At 41.2% G+C, this 9,185-nt stretch overlaps 1 protein-coding gene across 3 annotated transcripts; it reads left to right on the top strand.

The window, feature by feature from the left end:
- Positions 1 to 29: 29 nt before the first annotated feature.
- On the top strand, positions 30 to 9,092 carry LOC142404327 (uncharacterized). 3 transcript variants are annotated; one of them, XM_075490988.1, is made up of 4 exons: positions 30 to 297; positions 2,974 to 3,120; positions 3,624 to 5,012; positions 5,800 to 9,092. In XM_075490988.1, the coding sequence occupies exon 4, from the start codon at positions 6,186 to 6,188 to the stop codon at positions 7,659 to 7,661; it is 1,476 nt and encodes a 491-aa protein (XP_075347103.1). In that variant the 5' UTR covers positions 30 to 297; positions 2,974 to 3,120; positions 3,624 to 5,012; positions 5,800 to 6,185; the 3' UTR covers positions 7,662 to 9,092. The 3 variants fall into 3 exon arrangements, with proteins under 3 accessions (XP_075347103.1, XP_075347102.1, XP_075347104.1); XM_075490987.1 differs by lacking the exon at positions 3,624 to 5,012; XM_075490989.1 differs by lacking the exons at positions 2,974 to 3,120; positions 3,624 to 5,012.
- The last annotated feature ends 93 nt before the right edge of the window (positions 9,093 to 9,185 follow it).

The raw sequence follows: 9,185 nt of genomic DNA, 5'->3' as shown, positions 1-9,185 counted from the left end.
AGGTCCCCGCAGGGGGAGAGGCCTGCAGCCGCCGCCGGGTACGGCGGGCCGGGCCGGGCCGGGCTTTCTCCTCCGGCGGGGAAGCGCTCCCTGAGGGCCCGCCGCCCGCGGACCAGCCGGCTCTCGGGAACCATGGCGGCCCTCCGCTGGCGAGAGGAACGCTGACAGCCTCTCCGGAAAAGGGATGGTTCAAATAAGTCATCAAACCCACGGTGAACACGGCGTGTTCGTGTCGCTACTCCCGCTCTCCCGCCCCTGACGGGCAGCCTGTATGAACAGCGGTTTCCAGCGGAGGAGGTAAGAGCTTTGTTAGTCTGCTCCAAATTTAAGGTCGAGCTTGTGGTAAGGAAGCACCGGCAAGAGTGGTGTCCCAGGAGCAATATGCAGGGAACGAGAGGAGCAATCTGCCTTTTTCCTTTTAGGTGCAAGAAAGGAGGAGGGTGACTCACTGGGAGCTGGCACTCCCACAGCAAACCCGGCCGGCTCCAGGCAGGGCAGGGTTTAATGACTGCCGGAGTGGGGGACTCTCGGTGGGGAGGAGTGGGTGCTTGCAGAATGGGCAAGTGTCCTGTAGCAACACGCTCCCTGACAGGGATTGCCAGAGTTGCTGGAGGGAGCTCGGCCCTCCCAAGCTGCAGCAACCTGAGATCAAGGCCCCGGTAGACTCCTCGAGAGGAGGAAGATTAAGAGAGACTCGAGAAATTTCTTCACCAAAGAGGGCATGAAGAAAACTATTTCAGAAAACAAATCACTGTGAAATGCAACTGCTGTGTGTTTATAGGCCTTGAAAAGACAGACTACAAAGAAATCGGCGTACTGCTGAACACTACTGGGTACTACAGGGCGCAAAACAGACAATTCCCCCTCCCTTGCTAGTTTTAAAGCATGTACCAAAGTGAGATGACAGTATTTAGGGCTTTTGATTACTCTGTTGACTTCTGTCAACAGAAGCAGCAAAAAGGTGGTGGTGGTATTCTTTTAATTTGGTATTTGTTTAGTATGATACTTCTATCACTGAATAAGAGTTTAAATTATCATTGAATCATGAACATTCAGGAAGGAAAACATTGGTGAGTATCCTCCCTGTCAGGGTATCTAATTTCTTAAGGAATAATATAAGAAGGAGGAAATAATACCCACTGTCAACAAGGTAAGTTTTGTCACTGATTTCAATGACAGTTGAAGACATGCAATTGAGTCTCTCGATCTGTCCCTTTTTAAATGGGTACATACGTCCCTTCGTATTTTTGTGCAATGTCCATCACTTCAGTAAGTAAGTGGAACCTCTGTTTCTTAAATCAGAGATTACTAGATAACCTAATCAATCCCTTTATTTGTGGATAGCCTAAATTGTCATGTGATCAGTTAGATATTGTAGCAGCACGTGTACTACTTTGACTTTCTTTGTCAATAATGTGAAGACCTGGTAGATAACTTTCGTATTCACACTGTAGATCCAGTCCCAGGTAATGGGAATTTTTAAATTCGTCAGAGAAAGAAGAGACTTTATTGCGTTTTGATTTATTAATCCTTCTTATCATGTAGCATATTATCCTGTATTATTTATTTTATCAAGTGCAAAAACAACTAACATATTTTAAAATAAATCTTTTAAATATGGTTAATGCTGTTAGATCAGCTAGATAGATAAAAGAGAAGAAAAGAATTCCTGTACTGATTAAGCCAGGAGATACTGTTTCACCAAAACTTTTGCCTTGTATGTAACAATGAGATTCAAAATCCTTGAATGAAGAGGACATAAAGCACGAGAAGAAACCCACCCTAGATTTACTGATGACATTGCAACTTGGTTTCAAAGACAAAGACTTTGAAACAGTGATCAAAAAACTGTGTAAGTAATATGAATCCTGTTTGAAAGTAGGCCCAACTGTGCTAACTCACAAAATAGCTTTTGAAAGGTGCCTAGGCCAGTTTTAAGAGCCAGATCTTGCCAGAGGCCTTCATCTTCATCAGTACACCAAATTAAAAGTTATTACATAAAGTAATTACATGTAATTTCATATTAAATTAAAATGCAAAGCTAAATCCAGACAAGTATTAGTTTTACAATACAGGAAGAATACAAATGTATGTACATTATTATACAAATAGGTATCTGTAAAGATAAATACATGACATTGTTCATTGTGTTTGTGGGACAGTCAAATCCTGACATCAGGAGAAAATTGCAAAAGATAGAAGGAGCAGATGCAACATCTATTGATAAGTTACTAGAGGCAGCTTGGAAAGTGTATAACAATACGGAGGAAGAGGAGAAGAAGCAGCTGGAGAAGGAGCAGGTTAAGAAAGAAAACCGAAAGGCTCAATTGTTGGCTGCAGCCATAGCAGAGTGCAGGCGAAATGGTGGATATAGACAAAATCCTCCTCCTATGCGAGGGAATAGTGGGATCTCCTTTAAACCTGGAGGAAATGAGCCATTAGATAAAGATCAGTGTGCTATCTGTAAGCAGAATGGGCATTGGAAAAGGGAATGCCCTCAGAATGAGTTTCAAAGAAACTTTCCAAGAAAGCAGGAAAATCCCAAAGTGGTGGATTTGCTCACTCTAGATCAAGATTCAGATTGATGGGAACCGTGTTAAGAATCAAAAGTTTCCCCAACAGAACTCCTAGTTACCTTGAAGCTGGGGAATGAAAAGATAGATTTTTTTAATAGATACTGGAGCAGCTTGTTAGATGTTAAATACTTGTAAGGGTAAATTGAGCAGACAAACTATATCTATTGTTGGGGCAACAGGGAAAAAGGAAATTGGGCCTTTCTTTCAACCAATTAAATGTGGAATTGGAAAGCGAGTTTTTACTCATAACTTTCTATATGTTCCCGATTGCCCAATGCCATTGTTGGGAAGATATTTACTCAGTAAACTAAATGCACAAATTGTTTTTGAAAAAGGAAATATACAGTTATGAACACTGGAAGAAAAAGCCCTGGAAGCACAAATGTTTATATTACAGGAAGAAGTATAAGGGACACCAGAACCTGAAATGATTCCAGAAGAGGTATTGAATGCAGTAACTCCTCTAGTATGGGCCTCCGGGATCCCAGGACACTCTCACGCAGCTGAACCAGTAACCATTTCGTTGAAACCTGGAGCAAGACTGGTAAGATGAAAACAATATTCTGTTAAGTTGGAAGCAAGGAGGGGTTTAGACCCTTTAATAGAAAAATTTATGACTCATGGACTGTTACGAGAATGCCAATCGGAGTATAACACTCTAATTTTACCGGTAAAGAAACCACATTCTAATGAATATAGATTAGTTTAAGATTTGAGACCAGTAAATCAAACTGTGCAAGATGTCCACCCAGTGGTAGCAAATCCATATACTTTACTGATCACAATTAAAAAGATGGACCAGTGGTTCACTGTATTAGATTTAAAGGACGCCTTCTTTTGCATCCCGTTGGAATTGGAAAGTCAAAAGATATTTGCCTTTGAGTGGGAAAACCCAAGGACTGGCCAAAAGACTCAATTATGTTGGACTGTTCTTCCACAAGGATTTAAAAATAGTCCAACAATTTTTGGAAATCAATTGGCACAGGAGTTGGAAAGCTGGCAAAGAGGACATACTACAATATACTGCTGACCTCTTGAATTTTCTAGGAGCAGCGGGATAGCGAGTGTCAAAGAAGAAGACACAAATTGCACAACAAACAGTGATTTATATGGGGTTCACCATCACCAAGGGCCAACGAAGCCTTAGTCCAGAAAGAAAGGAGGCAATTTGCCAGATGACCAGAACCTGTATCTAAACAAGAACTGAGAGCATTTCTGGGAATGGCCGGATGGTGTCGCCTCTGGATCATTAATTTTGGACTGATTCCAAAACCCCTTTATGAGGCTGTGAAAGGTACAGGAGAACTTCTTGAATGGACCCCAGAATGCCAACAGCTTTCCACCAATTAAAGCAAGCCCTGATGTCTGCACCTGCATTAGGACTTCCCAACTTGGAAAAACCTTTTGAGCTTTTTGTGAACAAAAGACAGCATGTAGTGCTGGGGGTCCTAGCTTGGAGGGTTGGATCTTGGAAAAAAACAGTAGGATATTTTTCAAAAGAATTAGATCAAGTAAGTAAAGGATAGCCCTCGTGTTTAAGAGCTGTTGCTGCAACTGTATTGCTCATTCAAGAAGTCAGAAAATTGACCTTGGGACAGAAAATAATAGTACAGGTGCCTCATGCTGTGACAACACTTCTGGAACAAAAGGGGGGACATTGGTTATCCCCCAGCTGGATGACGAAATATCAGGCTGTGCTGCTTGAACAAGATGATGTGGAACTGAAAGTGACAACCACTTTAAATCCAGCCACCCTGTTGCTAGCGTCTGGAGAAATTGAACTGGAACATGATTGTTTAAAAACTATCGGACAGGTATATTCAAGTAGGATTGATCTGAAAGATACAGCTCAGGATTCAGCTGAACTGAATTTATTCATAGATGGAAGCAGTGAGGTGATTGATGGAATTCAAAAGGCAGGATATGCAGTTATTTCAGGAGAAGATGAATTGGAAGCAAAAGCCCTTCCCGCTAACACTTCTGCCCAAAAGGCGGAGCTGTTTGCACTGATAAGAGCATTAGAACTAGCAGAAGGGAAGATGGTGAATATATGGACAAATTCTAAATGTTTTTGGAGTAGTTCATGCACATGGGGCAATTTGGAAAGAAAGAGGGTCTCCTTTCATCGCAAGGAATGCCAGTTAAATATGGAGAACTAATAAGAAAGTTACTGCAAGTCATAGACTTACCTAAACAAGTGGCAATTATGCATTACAAAGCATCAGTCTGGGAATGCTCCTGAAGTTGTTGGGAATCGACGGGCAGACTTGGCAGCCAAAAGGGCAGTGGAAAGAACAGATTTTAGGAATATGGCCTGAAAAGTATGAAGATTTGGAAGGACCGCTGACCTATAACAAGGAGGATGATCAGTCAGCCAAATTGCTCAATGCTGAAAAAGATAAAGAAGGATGGTGGATCACAGAAGATGATTGAGTGGTACTGCCTTCAAATATCATGAGGGATCTTATGGAAAAGGGACACAGAGGAACCCATTGGGGAGTAGAGGCTCTTATGGATAATATCAAACTCCACACCCTAACTGTGGGAATGGGAAGCATAGCTAAGAGTATTGTCAAAAAGTGTGAAATATGTCAGCGAAATAAACCCCAGATTCAACCTAGACCTCCTCCCAGAAAAAAAAAAAAAACAAAAAAGGCAATACTCCTGGTGATTATTGGCAAACAGACTTCTCAGAACTTCTCAGGCAAAATGGATATTGGTATTTATTGGTGTTAGCAGATACTTTTTCTGGACGGCCAGAAGCCTTTCCCTGTCGCACCAATCAGGCTAGGGAAGTAGTTAAAGTATTATTAAAAGAAATAATACCTTGATTTGGGATTCCAATTGGAATGTCCTCAGACCGAGGACCTCATTTTGTAGCAAAAATAATTCAATCATTGGCAAAAACATTAGAGATAAAGTGGGATTTACACACACCGTGGAGACCAGAGCCTAGTGGGAAAGTAGAAAGAATGAATAAAACAATTAAAAGACAATTGAACAAAATTTGTCAGGAAACTCAGTTAAAATGGCCAGATGCTCTCCCTTTAGCATTATTGAGAGCAAGAATTACACCTGGTCCAAAGAAAAGGTTAGCCCTTTTGAGATATTATATGAGAAACCTTATCAAAACATAAATCATGAACCAGGATCTATAGAATTGATAGGGAAACAGTATCTTAAAGTATATTTGATTTCTCTAGGGAAGGTTCTGTCTTAACAGGTATCTTCAGCTGAGGACGCCTTTGGGCCTGGACACAGCTGTTCATAATTTTCAACCAGGAGGTTTGGTCTATTTGAGAACCTGGAACGACGAAGCTCAGAAAGAATGCTGGAAAGGACCCTTGCAAGTTCTCCTGACCACATACACTGCAGTCAAGCTTAACGGAGTGGGGCCCTGGATCCACTATACTAGGATCAAGAAGGGACTTCCTCCAGATAAGTGGACAATGGAAAGACAGGGCAGAGATTCATTGAATTTGAAATTTAAAAGAGTTACTTCATGAATTGTATCTGGGATCAGGGCATTGCATATATTGATTTAGATTGCACACAGAGTATATTTTTATTTGTGGTTGTTATAATCCTGTTCATGATCTTGATGGGAATATGGAAATCAAAATTTTAATAATCATTAACAGTTTCCTAATAACACTAACAAATATTAAGGGATTAGAAGACAATTTGATCTTGAAATTGATTCAGGGATTTGGTAAATTACAAAATACTACGGGTATTACCACTTGTCTCCCAATTCCACACTCTAGTAAAAATCCAATAGAATGGGGAATCCTCACTCTAAGAGATCTTCCCTTGGTAAACTTCAGTCAAATAATTAATCAACAAACCAAGAGTCCGATGGGAGAAATTATAACTTGGACTGTAACAAATGAAAATTGTAATGGGACTCTTGCATCATTACCAAATGGAGAATCTTTGTGTTGGTCAGTCGATAGTAACCATGAAAGGAACACAGTTTCCAATTTGCTTAACCAACAACAAGGAGAATATATGTATGAGACAAACTGGAAAAGGCCAATGGGAGACAAATGGAGGTATATGAACCTTAGTTCATGGTGTTTTGAATGGATAGGACAATTTGGAAACACTAAAAATCAATACAAAGGGATTATTACAAATCCCAAAGAAGGAGAGTACGTCCCTGAATGGAACTGCACTCAAGTATTCAACTGTTCTCATATGGGAATCTTGAAAAACATAACTGGGGTAGAAAAAGCATTGCGAATTGGATGTCAGTGTCGAAATTTAACTGTAGAACAACAGGATGTAGTACAGAGACAAGTCCAATGCCACACAGAAACAATTCCATCTCCAGGATATACTGTGTGGGTCTTAAGTAATGGAACTTGGACAAACAGACTTCATTTCGATATTCCAAATCACCAAATTACTTTAGGAGTGTTAACGTTATGTCCTTTATGGAAAAAGAATCCCCTAACTCCTCAACTATGGGGAAGAGTCAAAAGGGAATCGAATATGGACCCGTGGCATGGTCCCTCGACAGCTACAAAGGTAGGATGGGCCATGGAGGCACTTTTAGCCCCTGGGATAATGGCTTTTGAAAATCGAGTGTTGTTCACTAATCTGACTTGGCAAATGAACAGTTTGGCAAACGCCACGGAAAGAGGACTATTAACAATAAATAAACAAGTTCAGGCCAATAGTGACATTACTTTACAGAATCGATTGGCATTAGATTTGTTATTAGCCAAGAAAAGAGGATTATGTGGATATCTTAAATTGGATAGAGAACATTGTTGTGTCCACATTCCTAATGTGACTGAAGATCTTAATAAACAGATTGACCAAATCAAGGAGGTGGCAAAAGGGACCAGAGAATTGCGAGAAAGTGCAGAAAACAACTGGATAAACAAAATTTTACAAGGTGGATGGTCTCTCACAGGATGGCTCGCAAGTTTAGTCCAAAGTTTGATTATCATAATAATTGTGATAATGATCGTAGTGATGCTAATTGGATGTATGAAGCAAGCAATTATGCGGACATTGTTTGTCAAGAACATAATGATGATTAAAGAGTATGGAAGTCTCAGACAAAATATTTGAAACTTCCAAAGGGGGGAATTGTTACTTTAATAACCTCTATTTCATTCATATAGGTAAAAAGTTGGTTAAATAGAAACGAAGAAATAGGTCATAAGGACAAATTAATAGCTAGGAGTAAGGTTAAAGGTAGAAACTAACTTACGAAAATTGTGGTATACCTGTATTCAAGGACTGTTCAGATAATATGTACTTTATGTTAAAATTTGTTTAGTTTATGGTTCTGTTTTCAATAGATAATGCTTAGGAGTATTTGAATAGCAGCCTATGTTCCAGATACAGGACATCTTGTGGTTACAGACTATCATGGAGATACACTGAAACTAACTCAAATGAGGGACAAGCTCAAGACAACTTTATTTCACAAAACAGCCAAAACCACACAACAGAAACCAATGAGAAACAGGAGTAAACCAAAACCAACCAACACTCCAATAATATTTAACATATAACGGGTTTGAGGTGTCTCTCGGGGTATTGTTACTACACGGCAAGAATTCCACACAAGAATGATGATCCAAAGTGTGTGCACACACTCACTCACAAAGGGGGAAACACTCTCTTGTGGGTACCCAGAAGATAAAATTGCTCACCCAGGGGGGGCGGTGAGGGCTCACTCAAGGATCTATCCAGAAGAAACCACTCACCAAAGGAGGTGAGGGCACTCAATCCTGGGCAGTTTCCTCAGGTGGCATCCCAACCCAAGGGGACAGGTCCCAAACATAGACCCACTGCTCTGAGAAGACCACACTCAGAGGGGGTCTCTGGTGGCGCCCCATTTATACCCTGGGTTGGCTCTGAGCTGTGGTCATAATTGGCCATGATCTAGAAGCTTCTCTGAGTCAAGGCGCCTCACTGGCTGTGGACCCCGTCTGGCGACCAAGGGGTCCCGCCTCTCCTGCTCCCTCTGCCGAGGTGTGTACGTGCCAAGGGGGCAGAGCACAAAAAGCACGAAAAGCTGGTGATCGCCATGCCAAAAGCCCCCATCTTCATTGGGGGTGGGGTCGGGTGAAGTGTACCTGTCACGCAGACTTGCTTAGTCAAGGACATACATCCTCCTCCAGCATTAAGAAACAAGAAGTCGGCAAGAAAAACAAGAACTTTGGTGTCCTCAGAGGACGCATGACCATAAAAGGACAAAAAGAGTAAGGGTACTCTTCCCCAAACGACCACCAGAGACCCTCAAAGACCCCCATGCAGACACAAGAGGATCTGGGACAAATGCCAAGGAGGGCAATCTGTCATGCTTGCTCAGCTAAATGAATATGTAATACATAGGCGGAACATATGTACTAGATAGGTGTGGAATTTTAATTTTTGGAATATAAATAAAAGCTGAAAACTCTAATAGGTGTGCATGATTTGTGGAAATTTTCCGCCTTGCACCCTGCGCAGAATAAAGCAATGCCTCCTCTCTAAACATACTTCGTGTGTTTTGGGAGTTATCTTCAATTTTAGGTAACAATTGGAAGAACGGAGAGGACCCTGTAATAAGTGCTAACCTAACTGAAAATACAGGGGCTAGTT

Source organism: Mycteria americana, chromosome 1 (assembly GCF_035582795.1).
Source record: "Mycteria americana isolate JAX WOST 10 ecotype Jacksonville Zoo and Gardens chromosome 1, USCA_MyAme_1.0, whole genome shotgun sequence".
NCBI classification, from domain to species: domain Eukaryota; kingdom Metazoa; phylum Chordata; class Aves; order Ciconiiformes; family Ciconiidae; genus Mycteria; species Mycteria americana.
This window is presented reverse-complemented; position numbering and strand designations above follow the sequence as displayed.

What these genes read in the sequence shown, in the direction of transcription:
- LOC142404327 (XM_075490989.1), top strand. Translation starts at nt 6,186, where the DNA reads ATGGAAATCAAAATTTTAATAATCATTAACAGTTTCCTAATAACACTA.